The sequence below is a fragment of the Engraulis encrasicolus genome, chromosome 20, assembly GCF_034702125.1.
Source record: "Engraulis encrasicolus isolate BLACKSEA-1 chromosome 20, IST_EnEncr_1.0, whole genome shotgun sequence".
Taxonomy (NCBI): Eukaryota; Metazoa; Chordata; class Actinopteri; order Clupeiformes; family Engraulidae; genus Engraulis; species Engraulis encrasicolus.
In genome coordinates this window covers 23,297,497-23,316,088 of record NC_085876.1, presented here as the reverse complement: position 1 = coordinate 23,316,088, position 18,592 = coordinate 23,297,497, and the positions used below count along the sequence as shown (strand labels likewise).

The 18,592-nt window shown below is 43.5% G+C and overlaps 3 protein-coding genes across 6 annotated transcripts in view; 2 read left to right on the top strand and 1 right to left on the bottom strand.

Annotated features, from left to right (window-relative positions):
* The window catches only part of ube2e1 (ubiquitin-conjugating enzyme E2E 1), a 23,951-nt gene extending 17,804 nt beyond the window's left edge, over window positions 1–6,147 (top strand). For all 4 annotated transcript variants that reach the window (XM_063185620.1, XM_063185619.1, XM_063185622.1 and 1 more), the window contains exons 4-6: window positions 2,294–2,426; window positions 3,111–3,258; window positions 5,268–6,147. In XM_063185620.1, coding sequence (XP_063041690.1) covers window positions 2,294–2,426; window positions 3,111–3,258; window positions 5,268–5,365 — 379 coding nt within the window. In that variant the 3' untranslated portion in view covers window positions 5,366–6,147. The remainder of the gene's footprint in view (window positions 1–2,293; window positions 2,427–3,110; window positions 3,259–5,267) is intronic.
* A 205-nt stretch (window positions 6,148–6,352) lies between these two features.
* nkiras1 (NFKB inhibitor interacting Ras-like 1) lies at window positions 6,353–9,735 on the bottom strand. The gene is made up of 4 exons (XM_063185623.1): window positions 9,491–9,735; window positions 9,057–9,164; window positions 8,614–8,855; window positions 6,353–8,124 (listed from the first exon to the last, which is right to left on the bottom strand). The coding sequence occupies exons 2-4, from the start codon at window positions 9,148–9,150 to the stop codon at window positions 7,882–7,884; spliced, it is 579 nt and encodes a 192-aa protein (XP_063041693.1). The 5' UTR covers window positions 9,151–9,164; window positions 9,491–9,735; the 3' UTR covers window positions 6,353–7,881.
* Window positions 9,736–10,043: 308 nt separating this feature from the next.
* rpl15 (ribosomal protein L15) lies at window positions 10,044–14,579 on the top strand. The gene is made up of 4 exons (XM_063185618.1): window positions 10,044–10,151; window positions 10,832–11,013; window positions 12,490–12,626; window positions 14,201–14,579. Exons 2-4 carry the CDS (start codon window positions 10,842–10,844, stop codon window positions 14,504–14,506), a joined length of 615 nt encoding a protein of 204 aa, XP_063041688.1. The 5' UTR covers window positions 10,044–10,151; window positions 10,832–10,841; the 3' UTR covers window positions 14,507–14,579.
* Window positions 14,580–18,592: the final 4,013 nt, after the last annotated feature.

The following is an 18,592-nucleotide window of genomic DNA, read 5'->3' as shown; positions in this document are numbered from 1 at the left end:
CAGCAGCAGTATGTGTGTGTGTGTGTGTGTTTGTATGCGTGTGTGTGTGTGTGTGTGTGTGTGTGTGTGTGTGTGTGTGTGTGTGTGTGTGTGTGTGTGTGTGTGTGTGTGTGTGTGTGTGTGTGTGTTTAGTGCAGGTAGAAAGTGCGGTGTGCGTCTGTGTGTGTGTACCTGTGTATGTGTGTGTGTGTGTGTGTGTGTGTATGTGTGTGAGTATGAGTTGTGTGTCAGTGTGTGTATGTTTGGGTTTTGTGCAGAAAGTGCAGTGTGCTTGTGTGTGTGTGTGTGTGTGTGTGTGTGTGTGTGTGTGTGTGTGTGTGTGTGTGTGTGTGTGTGTGTGTGTGTGTGTGTGTGTGTGTGTGTGTGTGTGTGTGTGTGTGTGCATGTTTTGAGTTAGTGCAGGTTGAAAGTTCAGTCACAGATGTAGTAGTGCAGGTGGAATGTTCAGTCGCAGATATGGTGGTGGGGATGAGGGGGGGGAGCGTTGTCAGTGGCCTGGCTGGCTAGAGGCTGACAGTGAAGGGAGAGTGGGTTGAGTGTTCAGTATCTTGATTGCTTGATGCATCGTGCTGCTTGCAAGCCTGGTGGTACGGGAACGGAGGCGCCTGTACCACCAGGCTTGCAAGCAGCACGATGCATCAAGCAATCAAGATACTGAACATTACGAATTATGAATTATTCGTTTTGTCAGAGAAATGTCTTTTCATCTCCAAAATTCATAACTATGTATGACTGTGTCCAGTGTGTTATTGTGTTATCCTGTGTATTATGCAGCTTTTACATGGCGCTAACAATCATCTACTTATGCTGGGTCTGTCAATACTAGGGCTGAAACGATACACTCAACTCACAATTCAATCCTATCTCGATTTTGACCTACGTTTTGATACACCCCACAATTTTGGAAATGTAGGCCTATCTTTTTAAATGAATTAAATTGTTTTTTTTTTCCCACTGCGGGATAGGGTTATTTTTGACAGTAGCAGGCGAGGAAGGCCCGGCCCCACCCCCAGTGTTGATCATACACATCCTAACATCACTGCAAATGAATGATTATGTTTTAGAATGAAGTAATAGTGCCGTGGGAGTTAGAAGTTCCAAAGTCCATTTCATTCTTTTGTCGATCTAATTGTTCTCTCTAAAAGTCCCCAAATGCCCTTATAATAAGATTATGCTTTGGCTATCTCCAAGGCCATTGAATCACATAGCCTAAATTGGGCGCAGAAGGCGGTAGACTAAAGATTGTGCAAATGGGGCTTTTATGTTCAAGTGTTATTTCCCCTTAACCCCCCTTGTCAGGAAATGCCAACCTAAATCCACTTAACCAATAAGGGCCAATGAACTGTCTATACTTGTGTGTGTGTGTGTGTGTGTGTGTGTGTGTGTGTGTGTGTGTGTGTGTGTGTGTGTGTGTGTGTGTGTGTGTGTGTGTGTGTGTGTGTGTGTGTGTGTGTGTGTGTGTGTGTTTGAGAGAGAGAGATAAGTAGTTTTATTAGACTATTGGCTGGATCTATGCCAGAGTTGGCACTTTTATGGGTCAATCTGGACTACAGATGCACAATAGTAAAATTGAATTGAATCTTAACTAATTTTCTAATCTTAAAGGAGCACAAGGTAGCATTTTCACAGAAAATTATAGCCTTCAGGAGTCTACCAATGGTTAAACAAGTCAATAGTGAGCGAATGAAGCCAGTCTCGCTCCCAACAGGGGTCTGTAAGCTGAAAACCCCATATGTAAGTTTTGGCCGCGCGGTCCGCTCTCAGGTGTCGTGACGAATCGAGATTGCTTTACGTCACTTAGCATGATAATAAACATCAAAAGATGATCCCATTCATATTTGCTGAGCAAATGTAGAAATATATTGAAATGTTGACCTTCTCTGTCACTTAATACAGTAAGGGAAGCCCATACAGAATTTGTGCGTGGGGTCTGCATTATGTGGATTTCGAAACTGACATTTTGACTATTGTGTGTGTTTATGCGTTGTGTTTGCAGTGCTGGTATACAGTATATGATATGTGTGTGTTTTGTGCTTACAGTGCTGGTATATATGATATGTGTGTGTTTTGTGTTGGCAGTTCTGGTATATAGCCTACCTAATTTATAATGTGTGTGTTTTGTGTCAGTAAATACCTATAATGTGTGTGTGTTTTGTGTTGGCAGTGCTGGTATATATCTATAATATGTGTGTGTTTTGTGTTTGCAGTGCTGGTATATACCTATAATGTGTGTGTGTTTTGTGTTGGCAGTGCTGGTATATATCTATAATATGTGTGTGTTTTGTGTTTGCAGTGCTGGCCCTAAAGGTGATAACATGTATGAGTGGAGGTCCACCATTTTGGGGCCTCCAGGCTCCGTGTACGAGGGAGGGATATTTTTCCTGGACATCGCCTTCACTCCAGACTACCCCTTCAAACCTCCAAAGGTGAACCACACTTTCACTAAAGACTACATCTACCTATCTAATCTATCTATCTATCTATCTATCTATCTATCTATCTATCTATCTATCTATCTATCTATCTATCTATCTATCTATCTGTCTGTCTGGCTGGCTGGCTGGCTGGCTGGCTGTCTGTCTGTCTGTCTGTCTGTCTGTCTGTCTGTCTGTCTGTCTATCTATCTATCTATCTATCTATCTAGACACTGTAGCTGCCCACAGAGAAATACAACTATGTGTGAAGACAGATTTCATAACTTGTGAAATTTGTGGTGGATGACTTATCCTGTTGGCTCATCATGATGGGAAAACGTTTCTATTGGTACGTCATAACACCTATGACTGATGACCCTCTCAGGCGGCTTTTTGGCAGCGCCACCCATTTTCCTCACAACAAAATACTGCCAAAGATGAATCAAACTATCTGTTTACCATATAGTGCACAGCAATAATGAATACACCACCCCTTTTGAGAAGTAACATTTTGAACCAAGTCAATGTGCTCAGAAGTTATATCCAAAATGTTCATAGACGAAGTGTGCGTGTTCTCTACACGAACGGCATCTTATTTAGCAGATTTAGCACTGTCGCAACAACAGTCAGGTTGTGATCTCTCTCTCTCTCTCTCTCACTCCCTCTCCCTCTCTCTCCCCCTCTCTCTCTCCTCAGGTGACGTTCCGTACGCGTATCTACCACTGCAACATCAACAGTCAGGGTGTGATCTGTCTGGACATCCTGAAGGACAACTGGAGTCCAGCGTTGACCATCTCCAAGGTCCTGCTGTCCATCTGCTCCCTACTCACAGACTGCAACCCTGGTGAGGAGAGGAGACCGCACACACACACACACACACACACACACACACACACACACACACACACACACACACACACACACACACACACACACACACACACACACACACTCCTCAACCCTGGTGAGGAGAGAAGACCACACACACACACACACACACACACACACACACACACACACACGCTCTAAGTCTGTTGTTTTGATAAAAGCAGAGCTGCCGCCTGAAGTTATCAGCAACAGACAGCAGTGGGATTCCTAGGAGATACACACTGTACCCCTGTACTCTTTATGCCTGTATGCCTGAGATGCACTCTGCTCTTTAACGTGTAAGAGAGCCATTCTCTCTGGCACTATCAGTAGTCAGGAAGACTCAAAAGATCATGAACACACACACACACACACACACACACACACACGACCACCACCACCACACATTAGTAATAGGTGTCTAATAATACAGCCCGTGTGTGTGTGTGTGTGTGTGTGTGTGTGTGTGTGTGTGTGTGTGTGTGTGTGTGTGTGTGTGTGTGTGTGTGTGTGTGTGTGTGTGTGTGTGCGTGCGTGCGTGCTGGTGTGTGTAGACTTACCACCCCTATTCTGCCCTAATTGACTGAGAAGACTACGCACACAGTACTGGTACAGCTCCCAAAAGCTTTGTTAAAATTATAGATATGCAGTCACTACTTTTGTTTTCTCTGATGAAGACCCTGGTGAGTCGAAACACTGCAACTGTGTCTTAATAAATCTACGGGGAGTTCCTCCAGTGTGTGGTTGGGCCACAGTCTTCTCTGTACCTTTTTGCATTCCTCCATGTCTTCCACACAGCCACACTGAACAAGGCTTTTCACATATTTCATCGTTTTAGACTTTTCCTCTTCTCAAATTACCGCAAACGCCCTTTTTTATGTTCATATCATTAGGGTGATGTTATGCTTGTGCCTTCATTGAAGGTATTAAAACGTTCCTCAACTGATTTTGTCTAAAAAAGAGATGAGTCACTGTTCCTTGCTGTTTAAAAAAATGTAAAAGAAAGGAAAAAAGCTATGAGTGGTAGTTTTTTTTCTTGGTTTATGTGCTCTGAAGTGTTCAAGTCTCAACTGGACATGGGCTGGCCTGAGGCTAGTACTGTGTTCTGGCATAGCACAAGTGCAGTGGGCTATGATGCCTTAGCTACTGTAGATGTGTTGAGCTCTCTCAGCATGGTGAGGTGAGGTCAAATTCACAATTTTTGCAAAAGGCGCCTGTGCATTTTAGCAAAATTTAGCAAAAGACACTGTCACAGCGTATGGTCACCAACTTAAGCTGAAGGCTTTTGATAATCTAGTTTTTCTGGCAACCGTTATTTCTCTTTGCTGTTGTCATGTCTGAATGCGTGCGTATTTGGTACTTATGGCCCATCAGTCCAACCATGTTTCTTACTTGAGCATACAGTCCTGTACAACTGTGACCAAACATTTTACCGACACACACACAATACCTGTTGTTGTTGGACAACATTTGGTGTCATTTTAGTGCACTCTATTCTACCCGTTTCTAGTGCAGACAAGTTGTTTCATGAGTGGAGTTATGTAGTTATGTTAATGCGTCTCCTTGGATGCTACTACTGCTTTGCTTTCATTGATTCATTGTGGGTTTGTATCTGAGTCAGAGGCAATGAGTAGGACGAGCGTTGAGTCACTGAAGTGCTCAACACTGTTTACCCACCAATGATCGGAAAGTGTGCTCTCTCTCTCTCTTTCTTTCTCTCTCTCTCTCTACCTACATGGTGTGTGTGTGTGTGTGTGTGTGTGTGTGTGTGTGTGTGTGTGTGTGTGTGTGTGTGTGTGTGTGTGTGTGTGTGTGTGTGTGTGTGTGTGAGTGAGGGAGAGAGAAGGAAATTGTCAGAGAATAAGAGACAGCGTGTGACAAGTGGTGTTTTGTGTGTGCTTGAGTGAAAAAGAGGGGCATTTCTGTGCATCTGTTATGCAACTGAAACTGTACGTGTGTAACCGTTGTCTGTCTTTCCCCTTTCAGCTGACCCACTGGTGGGAAGTATTGCCACCCAGTACACAACCAACAGATCTGAGCACGACAGGATAGCCAAGCAGTGGACCAAGCGCTACGCCACATAGACTGACCCAGAAATTTGGAGAGAAGAGCGGAGAGAAGAGGAGAGAAGAGGAGAGGTGGATGTGGAGAAATACGTCTGTGTGTGTGTATGGGGAGGGGTGTGTGTGTGAGAGAGGTGGTGTGTGTGTCTGTGTGTGTCTGTGTGTGTGTGTGTGTGTGTGTGTGTGTGTGTGTGTGTGTGTGTGTGTGTGTGTGTGTGTGTGTGTGTGTGTGTGTGTGAATGGGAGGGTGGGGGGTGATGGGATGAGATGTGGTCTGTATCTGGTGGGGAAGGGATGAGAAGGGGGGGGGGGTATTGATAGAGCTGTGGGACATTTTTATTGGGGGTATTGAAGGGCGGCGGGTGTGAGGGAGGGGTTGGATTTAATTTGTATTTCTGTATTGGCCTCTTTGTAACGTGATGCTTCCTTTTTTTGTCTGGACTTCCTCTTCTTTTATTTTCACCCCCCAAGTAAAAGTCACTATCAGGCAGTGCTGCATCCTACATGCATTTGCTCTTTTGTTGTTGTTTTTGTGTTGCTCTTTTATCCCTCTTTTTGTGTTTTGTTTTTGTTTTCTATCCTGTTGTAAATCAGCTGTAGATGGCAGGCTTTTTGGAAGAGTTATTTTTAATGGCATAATAACAATGTCGTAAATGACGTGTAATAATAACGTAATGTGGCTGCGGAGGCTGCGTTACGGTGGCTTGTGAAAACTGTAGCACTGCATGATCCTTTCTTTGGCCAAACCTGAAAAACTGCAATGTGAATTTCCCAGACTTCTATTAAAGCTGAATTACAACTGATTTTGTTGCCTCTTAAACTCTCACTGACCTGTATTGTTGGATACACTGTGTGCACTGTTGAAACCACACACACAACCACAGACTCGCTCTCTCACACACACACACACTCCGTTCTTACTAAAAATGCAATGATATATTGCACACTCATTTTTAAACAAAGGCTTTGTCAAGGTTGTGGTGTCTAGTAAGCAGCCAACACGATCAAAAAAATACCATAGGTTATTTATAGTTATGAAAAAGGATATGGTGACATTTATTATAATGCCTAAAAGCCAAGAATGAAAGATCGCTAGGTAGGTACATTTAGTGTATTTCTCAGTCAGCAAAAAGCTTTCTTTCTTTGCATCATGGAGCTTCTAATTTTAACACACAAATGAAAATACTTGTACAAGGTCACTTTCATACAGCCTCTCCAGGGCATTGTCAGGACTCACATATGAACAATCAATATCACCTTCACTTGACCTTTATGTTGCACAGTGCAACAAAACTTACTACATGTACATCATCAGCATTTTACTACAGGTACATACAGATGTGCTCAATAAAGTCTTATATGTTCTTGTCCATTGCACACAACTTCATTTTCCTTTCCAGTGCATTCAACTAAAGAAATGTAAAGGGAGTGAATGGATGATGCTCCTCAGGCACCTCGACATAAATGTAAATATTTCATGAACGTCATTGAAATCAATAATTTGTGGGAGCATAGCTTCTATAAACGACGTCGACATTGAGAGTCGATACGTGTCAAGTGAAAATGGCCCATCAAAGCCCTCGATCATCCCGCCGACAGATGTTCCTGATGCGTCTGCTTTCACTGGTTCCAGGCAGCTGCTACCATCCTGAATTTAAACAGTAATAGTCCTGCTGTAGCCTACACTGTATTGGGGGTGTGGGACATGGATGTGTAACATGGTTAATCATAATGAGCAGCTCCTCAAAGCAAAAGCATGATTTGTGGAGGGGGAGGGTTCAGATATTGCTGGAGGTGATTTCACTTGTGTCCAGGCAGGAGGAAGGCAGACTTGCTCTGAGCTGTCCATTGTTGGATGATTGGATGATCAAACAGATCTGTTGCTGCTGATGGTAAATGAGTGCTCAAGGCGAATTACACGTTTAGGGATGTGAAAGGCAATGGAAGTCAGATAATGTTGAGGAGGGTAAGGGTCTCAGACATCTCTTGTGTCCAGGAAAGGCAAGACGGACCAAGTGCCCAGTCTGGATGGGATTTGCGTGCGTGCGTGTGTGTGTGGTGCTTCAGTTAAAAGCGTCTGCCAAATGTAGTGTTGTGTAATGTGTTATGTTTGGGGGTCATGTATGTCGTTTTGGGTGGTGAATCCAGTCGGTGAAGGCAGATTTTCTCTGTTGTCTCTAAACTCAATGGCCATTACAGTAAGGGGTTCAGATGTCAATGGAGGTGGTGCCCTTGCTCTTGCATCCAGGCAGGGGGAAAGCAGACTTGCTCAGCAGTGCCCAGTCTAGTGTGTCTGTGTGTGCGTGTCTGTTAGGGTTGGGGGAAGCTCAGATGTCGTTGGAGATGGTTTGCCTGATTGCCATAGACCTCAGAACTAGCCGAGCCGAATGCGCTGCTTCACCGCTAGGGCGGCGCCCGGGTAGGAGATGGTGCCCTTGAGGTCGGACAGGGGGACTTGCTTAGCAGTGCCCAGTCTTGTGTGTGTGTGTGTGTGTGCGTGTATGTGCGTGTGTGTGTGTGTTAGGGTTGGGGGGAGCTCAGATGTCGTTGGAGGTGGTGCCCTTGCTCTTGCGCCCGGGCAGGGGGAAGGCCGACTTGCTCTGCGGCTGGGTGAGGCGGCTGGTGAGCGTGGTGAAGGGCTCGATGAGGGAGCTGCGCTCCGCCACGCTCACCTCCCACAGCTTCACCTTCTCCCCGCGCGCCCACTGCTGCGCCACCTCGCTCTCAACCTGCCGACGATCACGCAGGTCAGACTTGTTGCCCAGCACGATCACCGTCACCTGGCCAGGAAGAGAGCGTTTGAAGTGAGATTAGAGGTTACCAAAATAAATGGAAGCAAAAAAAACTTGTGACCAAGGCACTATGCTCTGAAGGCCATACGATAAGATACGATTATGTTGGTTGTTAGTCAGGGTTAGTTGATTGTGATCAGTGGCAACAAAGAAAGTGATGATATTATGAAGACTAAAGGCTCTCCCCTTCCGCAGGTTACTCAATGATATTATACTGGGAGGGAGATAAAATCAGAATTTATTTATAGCAAAACCCTGTGGCTGGTACCACTCTTAATTTGTGTGTCAGCAGTGAGATGACTGTTTGATTATGGCAAAAGTGATGTCCAGTACATTGTAAGGGTCAGAAAACTATTTAGACCTGTGGTGTCTTTGATGTCTTTAACCATAACTTCATCATTAAGCTTAGATCTTTGGATTTGTTAAACAAAAAGTCCTATAACACAAAACAATGCACGGTAATTTGACAATGCATACCTCTTTCTTGTCTCTGGACTTGTCGATTTCTTTCTTCAGGGCATCCACTTTCTTGAAGGACTCCAAGCTGTCAACACTGTAGACCAGCACAAAGCCGTCGGCCACGGAGAAATAATGTTTGGGCAGATCCACACCATCGTGGAGCCCCCTAGTGTCGTACAGGCGCAACTGCTCCCTCACCCCACGGTCCGTCTCCACTGAAGCTACGTACACATCCTCCTGGGTTTGATTTGACTCCGAACCTGGCAATGATATTGATGATTGATCAATTGTTCAATTAAGTTGCCAGTTGGAGAGATGCACATATGTTACATTTGGCTGATATGCGCTTGATGAATGCCTAAGATCGAAGTTGTCAAAATATAATTCCAAATAAAAACACACAGTGTAGACATTGACTTCGTGTACTTTCGACACACCAAACATCGCTGATAACTACTCACCAACTGTGTGGTTTCCGTATAGAAGATGTTCCAGAATTGCAGTCTTTCCTACTGATGCCAAGCCACAGACCACAACTTTACAACCTTTCCCCATTGTGATGTATTGTCCTTGACAGAAACATAAACAAACGCATCTTGTGTTGACATCGTTGACGGTTAGGAGGATAATTGGGATATACAGCTTTGTGTACATCAGCTACACTGATAATGTTTCTTAGGTAATAATGTTGAGTTTAGTAATACACAGAGTGCCAGACAAATGTAAATAATGGACCCAACCTATCTGAAATATGGCTAACAGGTTTGTGTACTTTGTTTTACATTAGCTCTATGTCGTTTGCAGTTAACCACTCACACAACACGTTTTTAAGACGTATATTATCATCTACACAGATACAATAAATCATAGGAAGAGTAAAAAGACTGGTACTTACTGCACAAGTAGAAGGTTACACAGGAAAAGAAATCATGAGCGAAGGAGCTAGCTTGCCAGAGTCTGCAAACCCAGTTTTACCCCTGAAGTTTTCAGACAACGCAACAGTCAGTCGTTTTTCCTACGCAAAAGAGATGCGATTTGTATGTTAACAATATTTCAAATGTTGTGAAGAAGCGTTAACATTAAACAGCTCTCAGTTTCCTTGATCTCGCATCAGAAAGTCTGTGCTGCTTGCATTTCCTTTCTCCCTGTCAGAATTATTAGGCTACGTCATATCCGTTTTTACAAAATAACTGTTTATGGTTATTTTAACAATCCGTTGAGGGTAAAACTGAATGCTTCACATTGTATTTTATTATGAATAAAATAAATATTTAGTATAATAAATAAGTTGTATATTTCGCTGTCTTGACCCAGGCGACATGGGTTACACGCACACGTGCGAATAGTTAACGAGCACGTGTATACTCGATTTTTCCATAATGACATTTTATTATCATATAACATTTTTCAAATAATGTACACAGCATAACAAAGCAAAAATGTGAGGAAAATATTGCCTACAGTTCCCAAGAAGCAAAACAGGAAGGCGCGTCACCGACTTTGTCAAAAGGCATGCTGGGATTTCTCCCCTTCCTTTCCGGCTGGTACGCCATCATGTAAGCTAGATTTTGTACCTTTTCTGAAAATGCCATCCCTATAAAATCATAGTTAACACAGTATAATCGAGTTTTCAAATTTTCTATCTTCGTAGCGGAATACCTGAACACCACTGACATGACTTTATTTTTTAGTTAACGGTTCTAGATTTTTCACTTATCAACACTTAATTTGGTGCGGTGTGAAACTGTAGCCAGTTAGCAAGCAGACCGCACTGCGTTCTACACCAGAGGATATTGTGTTGAATTCGGTGATTCAAGAGGAATATAAACTGTTTTCAGACGTGTGCCTGAGTAGTCTCTATGTATTGTTATGTGGTGGCATGTATTCGCCAGAACCTGAGTTGTATGGGCACTTGTGTTGTGTATGAAGTGCATGCTTCAGTACTTAGCCTGATCTGGGAAATGAGCCTGTTAACTTGTCGCCTGCCACATATCACAGTTTTCTCCCGTACAATTTGCGAAATGGGTTGTCTTTGTGCAGGTCTCTATTGTAGGGTTGCCAATAACTGACAGGCATTGTACTTAGCCGAAGAACGATAGGTCTATGTTGTGATTGTTGGTGTTGCATGTTGCCATCTTACCCATGCCGTCAAACTTGCAACAGTATGCAGCAGTGTTCTGTCTGGCGAAATGTTACATTGGTCGCGTTCTAAATGTATGTGATGTACATTTCACAGCTGATACAACATGGGAGCGTACAAGTATATGCAGGAGCTATGGAGGAAGAAGCAGTCAGACGTGATGCGTTTTCTGCTCCGCGTTAGATGCTGGCAGTACCGTCAGCTCTCCAGCCTCCACCGTGCTCCTAGGCCCACCAGACCCGACAAGGCCCGCCGTCTGGGATACAAAGCCAAGCAAGGTAGGTCTCATGGGTATAAATTAGGCAGAGATGTTGAAAATAAAGGTGTCCAGGAAGTCTCTGATCTGCCCATATTGTCCCCATTCAAACTTAGGTAGAGGCATCATGTTTAAGTCACTGGAAGCCCTATGAGGACATGCTGCTGAATTATAAAGCTTTAGCAAGCATTTGAAGTCCCCAAATGTTGTTATAAATTACCTCTGCGTTGTGGCAGTCTGACCTGTCTGAGTAAATTGAGAATTTCGTTTTGATGTCATGCTGTTAAAATGGAACTTAACACCTAGTGTGTCACTTTCTCGTAGTGGGACATCACTGGTGGCTGTGTATATATGGTCTTAAAGGATAGTTCCGGCGTAAAATGAAAGTTTCACCATCGCTTTCCCATGCCACATAATGTATCTAATGATGAGCCATTCCGGGCAATGCCGCGCCGTTATGGAGTTAGCTAATTTTAAGCCTTTTGGTGAAAAACGCAGCCAACGCATCACGGCGGGGCCAATTATAAACCTATTCTTTTCTGATGTTTCCCCGCTATAAACAACTTCAAAAACGCTACACACTTCATCACAAAGGTCTCGTCAATCAAACCGAGGCACAGAGAATGTCATCGGACCACACAATCTTTCACTGGCCAGTGTTTTCAGAGGTGTCTCACTGTTGCAACTCTCTGACCCGGATGCAGGCTACTCAATCAGGGGGCTAGGTAGGCTAAACATGGTCCGCGGTTCGCACCGGCTACCACCGTAAAATGAAAAGCTGGAACCCCGACCGTTTTCACCGACTGCCACCGTCTAAACCAGCCATATTACGGGAATGGCTAATAGCATTAGAAGTGGACGAAACTGGCGTAAAAACCCGGAGGGATCGCTACTACCGTGTGTGCAGGCAGCAGATTTGAAGAGTTGCATGGAGAGTACAGGTAGGCAGACTACTTACAAAGTAATTGCAACACGGTATAATATAACATGGATTCAGCTTTGTAATAACACACCACTGGTGGTGTACTTACAAGAGTACTTCTAGTACGACTTTATAAATTCCTCCAGCCCTCCTCCGTTGCGTAATGGTCCTTCTGACCTCGCGCGCCCTGGCATCCGGGTCAGAGAGTTGCAACAGTGAGACACCTCTGAAAACACTGGCCAGTGAAAGATTGTGTGGTCCGATGACATTCTCTGTGCCTCGGTTTGATTGACGAGACCTTTGTGATGAAGTGTGTAGCGTTTTTGAAGTTGTTTATAGCGGGGAAACATCAGAAAAGAATAGGTTTATAATTGGCCCCGCCGTGATGCGTTGGCTGCGTTTTTCACCAAAAAGCTTAAAATTAGCTAACTCCATAACGGCGCGGCATTGCCCGGAATGGCTCATCATTAGATACATTATGTGGCATGGGAAAGCGATGGTGAAACTTTCATTTTACGCCGGAACTATCCTTTAATAGTAACTGTTTGTCCCTCTTTGTGTGTTTGTCCTCTGCAGGTTACGTCATCTACCGTGTGCGTGTGCGCCGTGGTGGCCGCAAGCGCCCCGTGCCCAAGGGTGCCACCTACGGCAAGCCTGTGCACCATGGCGTCAACCAGATCAAGTTCGCCCGCAGCCTGCAGTCCGTCGCCGAGGTACGTAGGCCTCTGTCTTAGGCCTCTGTCTTGTCCTTGGTGTGAAGGGTGGCGATGATGCGTAGTACCAGGTTGTTGGTTGTACACATGCTTTTAATGTTGCATGGTAACCCAAGGATGGAAATCTTGAATTATATTTCCATGGGTTGAGTTGTAGGTTACTGGAGGAATGCTCTAAACAGGACCATTACATCACCAAAGGGAAACTATGTGTTATGTTGGAGCACCTGATTATGGAGGTGGGCTTTTCACAGCGTATTAGTGTTACAGGTTCTTGGGTGTCTGCTAAGACTTGGATAACTGATGATCAGGGAAGTTTACCACTGTGGCTTACGTTTTCTGTTCGTGGTGGTCCCTGTGTTTGAGCTCACATTGTAAAATGCACAACTGAAATCTATTCATACTACAGGGAGTACTGGGGATTTGGTACCCCAAAGAACGTAATGAATTGTAGGTCAAGATCTAAGTTCACCGAGCAGGACACTTATGATGCTACAGTATTATTTTTCAACATGAGTGGTTCGGATTTCGATGGGCAGGTAGGCTATGCATCATGTACTGAAAATGTATGTCTGAATATTCACATGGCCAAATCAGAGCCTAGATTATCAGTTTCTAATATTGCACCCCAGTGGATCCAAGAAATGCACATAAAACTAACAAATTGGTGCATTCACGTCAATGAGGTGTTTGTGATCTTGTCTGCCTGTGTTAAAGTGCCTGAACCTTTGATTTAGCCTTTTGGTCACTGGCAAATGTGGTCTTTTTTCACTTGTTGAATAAGTATCACCTTCACTGTAGTCTGCTTTCTCTCAAGGCAAGGTTAAGGCTGACAGAACTGTTCTTGTGCCGCACAGGCACCGTTCTGGTCAGCCTGATGACGGTATCATTGTATGGTACAGCTGAGTCATATTGATGGTCTGGGGCACTAATGGCCACCTGCTGAGATTATTGGACAACCTGTTTGATTGTTCCATGTGTGCGTCTCTTGATGTGATGAGCTCTGAGCTCTACCTCTAACTTCTAGCCAGACCCCATCGGAACAGGATTACACACCCAGTTCAGCCATCCACTTAGCTGTGCCATTGTTGGCTGCATGCGTTTTGTTTTGATGCGATCGTTAAATGCAGTTAATAAGCAACATAATTGGTCAAGATGTGGCCAGACGGAATGACTACTTCGATGGTACAATTCAAACTCAATGCAAGGTGAAAAGGAATGCAGAAGCTTTCAACTGGAAGTTTTTGTTCTCCCCCACCCCCTCCACAGCCCTCCCATAATTTGACATGAAGTGATATTACCAAGTCTGACTGAAATAAAAGCATGGTTTCTGACTGGGTTCCTCCCCTGCTGCTCTCTGCAATCTCTTCCAGGCATGTCTGGTGCAACTGAGTTATTTGTAGGCTAGGAAACTGAACAGAAAGTAAATGGTTCTAGCGGAAAAATGTCCACTTCTTTCTTTCTTAGGAGCGTGCCGGCCAGCCACTGAGCCCGGTGGATGCTAAATTCCTATGTATTATACCGTTACAAACACTGTTTCTAACTGGGCTCTTTCCCCTGTTCCCCTTCTCCAGGAGCGTGCTGGGCGCCACTGCGGAGGTCTGCGCGTGCTGAACTCCTACTGGGTGGGTGAGGACTCCACCTACAAATTCTTCGAGGTGATCCTGATCGATACCTTCCACAAGGCCATCCGCCGCAACCCCGACACCCAATGGATCACCAAGGCGGTGCACAAGCACAGGGAGATGCGTGGCCTGACGTCAGCGGGCAAGAAGAGCCGCGGCCTGGGCAAGGGCCACAAGTTCCACCAGACCATTGGAGGCTCTCGCCGCGCCGCCTGGAGGAGACGCAACACCCTGCAGCTGCACCGTTACCGCTAAGCGGCAGCCACGCGATAAGGATGGGGGTCGATGTATATTTAGACACAATAAAAACCTTTTTATGGCGGTCAAATACTAGTGTTGGGTGTTTTTCTTTGCGTGGGAGACAAATTTCATATTTAAACAAAATAGAGTTAAATTGAAGCATTAAATGTGCTGGTACTTGCAGGCTCCAATGGTTTGACCTGAGGGGCAGTCAGTTCACTGAGGTTGTGGTGACTGACTTGCTTTGATGGACATTCAGCTCCTTTCCAAAAAAATGTTCGTCATGGAATTTTATGTCGCATCATTCCATCCAATTTAAAATTTCATGTAAAAATGCTTTGCCCATCTATTGTCATCAATTTCAAGTGTTTATTTGTACATTTTGGGCTTCCAGCTCAGAAAAAAACAAACCGCATTTCCAAAATATTACAATACTGTATAGGAGTCAATGGCCATTCACTTAACCATACCTGGTTTGATAAACTTGGACTACAGGTGATTGCTTGTGATATTTCACAAGCGTCATGGAAATGTAGATTACCTGTCAGCTTTGGACTGTCAAGTCTCTTGATTTCTGAGTAGTGTCCCTGAAGTCCCTCATTGTAACATTCTATTGATTCTCAAAGTGTTTGGTCTGGTGAGTTGTAACATTACACAAATGTGGTATGGAGATCTTTGGGGTATAACCAAGATGGGAGATAAAGGCCACCAGATTCAAAAGCAAAACCAGCAAAGCGTCAAGGATACCTGGGCTTTCATATGTTGAACTCCTGCAAACCATTTCTGGATGAACTGGAAGAAATATAACTCAATTTTGTTAAATCACTAAGTCAGTGACACTAAAATGACTTGCAACAGCGAGCTCCTGATTTTGGTAAAGGATGGATTGCATGCCTTTTGATTAAGTGGTTGTCACAACAGTTTCAAAACCTTTTTAGTGTCCAGTAATGGTTGATTGAACACCCATTCTAAAAACTACCCCTACTTTTTGTGCTTTCATTAAAAAAAATGGCTGTATTACACAGACAAACACAGGTAGCCTAGGCGTACTCATACTCATGCAAAGACACATTTGTCTCCATTCTTCGTAATTACAGAGAAGGCATGGGGTTGAAAATGAGCCGCTCTTTTTTAGTCTGATAAACCAGACTAAATGTGAGATTGGATGTTTAATTTAGTCTGCCCCCGATGAACGATGCATCCGAAAATTGCTCATGAGAATAACCCATTATCTTTCAAACCGTACCTGTAGGCCAACGCCCTGACCAATCAGCGCCATCTTTCTTGGGGAGCTTGTTTATTTATTCATGCGATCTGGGGATGGGACATGTCAAGCACTGGCACTGAAATCTTTTCTACACTTTAAATGGGAACATATGCTTACTACTCTGTTATACAGCTCCAGGCCACTTTATTAGAATAGCATGAAAAAGTTGATTTATTTCCATAATTCCATCGATAATGTTAAACTGGCATGGATTCATGGCCCAGTTGTTTAACTACTCCAATCATTCAATTTTTTATTTTTACATATTTTGGCCTTCCAGGTCAAAAAACCCATGAATTGGGGAATTCACATCATTAGAATATTGTAATAAAATCACAATTTTCTTCATCAAAATTCGGTTCACATCAAATCAGTTGAAATTTGGTACTTTCTACATAACATGCAATGTTCAATACTTGGTTAGGACTCTGTCTGTAACGGCCATGATGCGTTTAACATTGAAGTCAATGGCAGAAACTGTGCATGGGAGTTATGGAAGCCCAGATATCCTTGATGCTTTGCCGTCAGCTGTTCTGGTTTGTTGACCTGGTGTCCCACACTTCACTCTTCAAAATACCCCTAGATTTCCATGCTACGTTTTGGTGTTAACTCACCAGTTTAATTCTAACTCACCAGAAATAAAACCCCATTCATTTTCAAAGAGAACACAAATATCAATAATGGAGTGGGGGGTTTTTCTGTAGCTCAGAGGCTTGGGCTTCAGGGCCTCCTTGGCTCTTGGGCTCCTGGACCTGGGCTTGGTAGGCCTGTGCAGTAATCCATCCTTGTGCATGACCACATTTGACATCTTGTAGTAATTCTCAAAAGCTGTTTATGTCCCCATTTTAAATCTCTTTACATCTACAGTAGAGGGAGATCTATGCCTCCCAGTCTATTGCATCCCATTGCACTACCAGAGTTGGCCACAAACCTACCTACAGCCATAGAAGAGAGAAGAGTAGAGTGGAGTTAAATGTATTAAAACCGAAGTAAATTAAGTGGTGCCTTCCACACAAAAAAAAAACAGACCAAGAAAACAAATAAGGAAAAAAAGTGAATGGAAAACATACATTTTGAAGACGAATGACTAAAATTTCTCATCACACCTTGATGGGTTCCGGGCCCTTTGTTGCCTATAGGGAACAGGCTCCTGTTTTAGACATTTTACTAGTTGCTCTGATGTCTAGTCCAGCATTGAACGGTAGGAGATGCTATTGCCTCCTTACCGTATATTGACAATCGATGATTTAGTGGTCAGACGTGCCATGCCTTACTTTGCTCTGTTCTCTCACATCACACATGATAAGCATTATTGCACCAACAGTAATAAAGCGAAACTCAGTGATTAAAAAGGTAAAGCATGCCAGCCTCATGATCAAATTAAGTTGGCACATGCATCTGGGTCAAATAGGAAATTAAAAAATCTGTATGCCAGATGTGGTGTACGCCCAAGTACCTTTGATATACCATTAAGCGCGTATCCTAGAATAATGTAGGCTGTGTGTGTGTGTGTGATGTGAGAGTATTATACAGTATATCACGAAAGTGAATACACCCCTCACAGTTTTTGCAGATTTGTGAGTATATCTTTTCATAGGAAAGCATTGCAGAAATGTCAATTTGGCACAATAATTGGTAACCGTTTAACAACATATTTAACCGCTTAAATTTCTTGTTCACTCAGAAAAAAACAAAATACAGCCATGAATGTTTGAACATGTACTCACAAAAGTGAGTACACCCCAGATGAAAATCCGGTAGAGAAGGGGCTGTGTTTGCTCAAATCGTCTCGAAATGAAACGAAATGAAAAGGGAGGTCATCAGTGTGCGTTTCAACCTTTCTTTGCATTGAACTTTTACATTTTGAGTCTGCATCTGGCTTAAATAGATTGGTGTGAGATTTGAATGCAATCCTATGGAGAATATCATGATCTGCTTCAGTAGTCACAGTGCATGATGACATGCATGTTTCTTTTAGGTGTAGTTCAGATTACCAATGTTGACAGCATTCATGCATCCCCAAACCATGTCAGTCCCACTACCATGCTTGGCTTTTGATAGGATACACTGTTTTTGTAAAACTCACTTGTTTACCACCACACATGCTTGACACCATCTAAAGTATATTTGTTTATCTTGGTCTCTTCAGATCACACGACATGGTTCCAGTGATCCATATGCTTGGTCTGTTCATCTCTCTTGAGACCAAGATAAACAAATTTGCTTTAGATGGTGTCAAGCATGTGTGGTGGTAAACAAGTGAGTTTTACAAAAAAGGTGTATCCTCTCAATAGCCAAGCATGGTAGTGGGACTGACATGGTTTATGGATGCATGAATGCTGTCAACATTGGTAATCTGAAATACACCTAAAAGAAACATGCATGTCATCATGCACTGTGACTACTGAAGCAGATCATGATATTCTCCATAGGATTGCATTCAAATCTCACACCAATCTATTTAAGCCAGATGCAGACTCAAAATGTAAAAGTTCAATGCAAAGAAAGGTTGAAACGCACACTGATGACCTCCCCTTTCATCCCTTTTCATTTCGTTTCATTTCGAGACGATTCAAGCCCCCCTTCTCTACCAGATTTTAATCTGGGGTGTACTCACTTTTGTGAGTACATGTTCAAACATTAATGGCTGTATTTTGTTTTTTTCTGAGTGAACAAGACATTTAAGCGGTTAAATATGTTGTTAAAAGGTCACTAATCATTGTGTCAAAGTGAAATTTCTGTAATGCTTTCCGATGAAAAGATATACTCAAAAATCTGCAAAACTGTGAGGAGTGTATTCACTTTCGTGATATACTGTAGCCTTGAAGTTAATC

What these genes read in the sequence shown, in the direction of transcription:
- nkiras1 (XM_063185623.1), bottom strand. Translation starts at nt 9,150, where the DNA reads ATGGGGAAAGGTTGTAAAGTTGTGGTCTGTGGCTTGGCATCAGTAGGA. An exon ending in ATACGGAAACCACACAGTTG is followed by an intron (nt 8,856 to 9,056) that starts GTGAGTAGTTAT and finishes TATCATTGCCAG; the next exon opens with GTTCGGAGTCAAATCAAACC. An exon ending in AGTCCAGAGACAAGAAAGAG is followed by an intron (nt 8,125 to 8,613) that starts GTATGCATTGTC and finishes CTTCCTGGCCAG; the next exon opens with GTGACGGTGATCGTGCTGGG.
- rpl15 (XM_063185618.1), top strand. Translation starts at nt 10,842, where the DNA reads ATGGGAGCGTACAAGTATATGCAGGAGCTATGGAGGAAGAAGCAGTCA. An exon ending in GGGATACAAAGCCAAGCAAG is followed by an intron (nt 11,014 to 12,489) that starts GTAGGTCTCATG and finishes TGTCCTCTGCAG; the next exon opens with GTTACGTCATCTACCGTGTG. An exon ending in GCCTGCAGTCCGTCGCCGAG is followed by an intron (nt 12,627 to 14,200) that starts GTACGTAGGCCT and finishes CCCCTTCTCCAG; the next exon opens with GAGCGTGCTGGGCGCCACTG.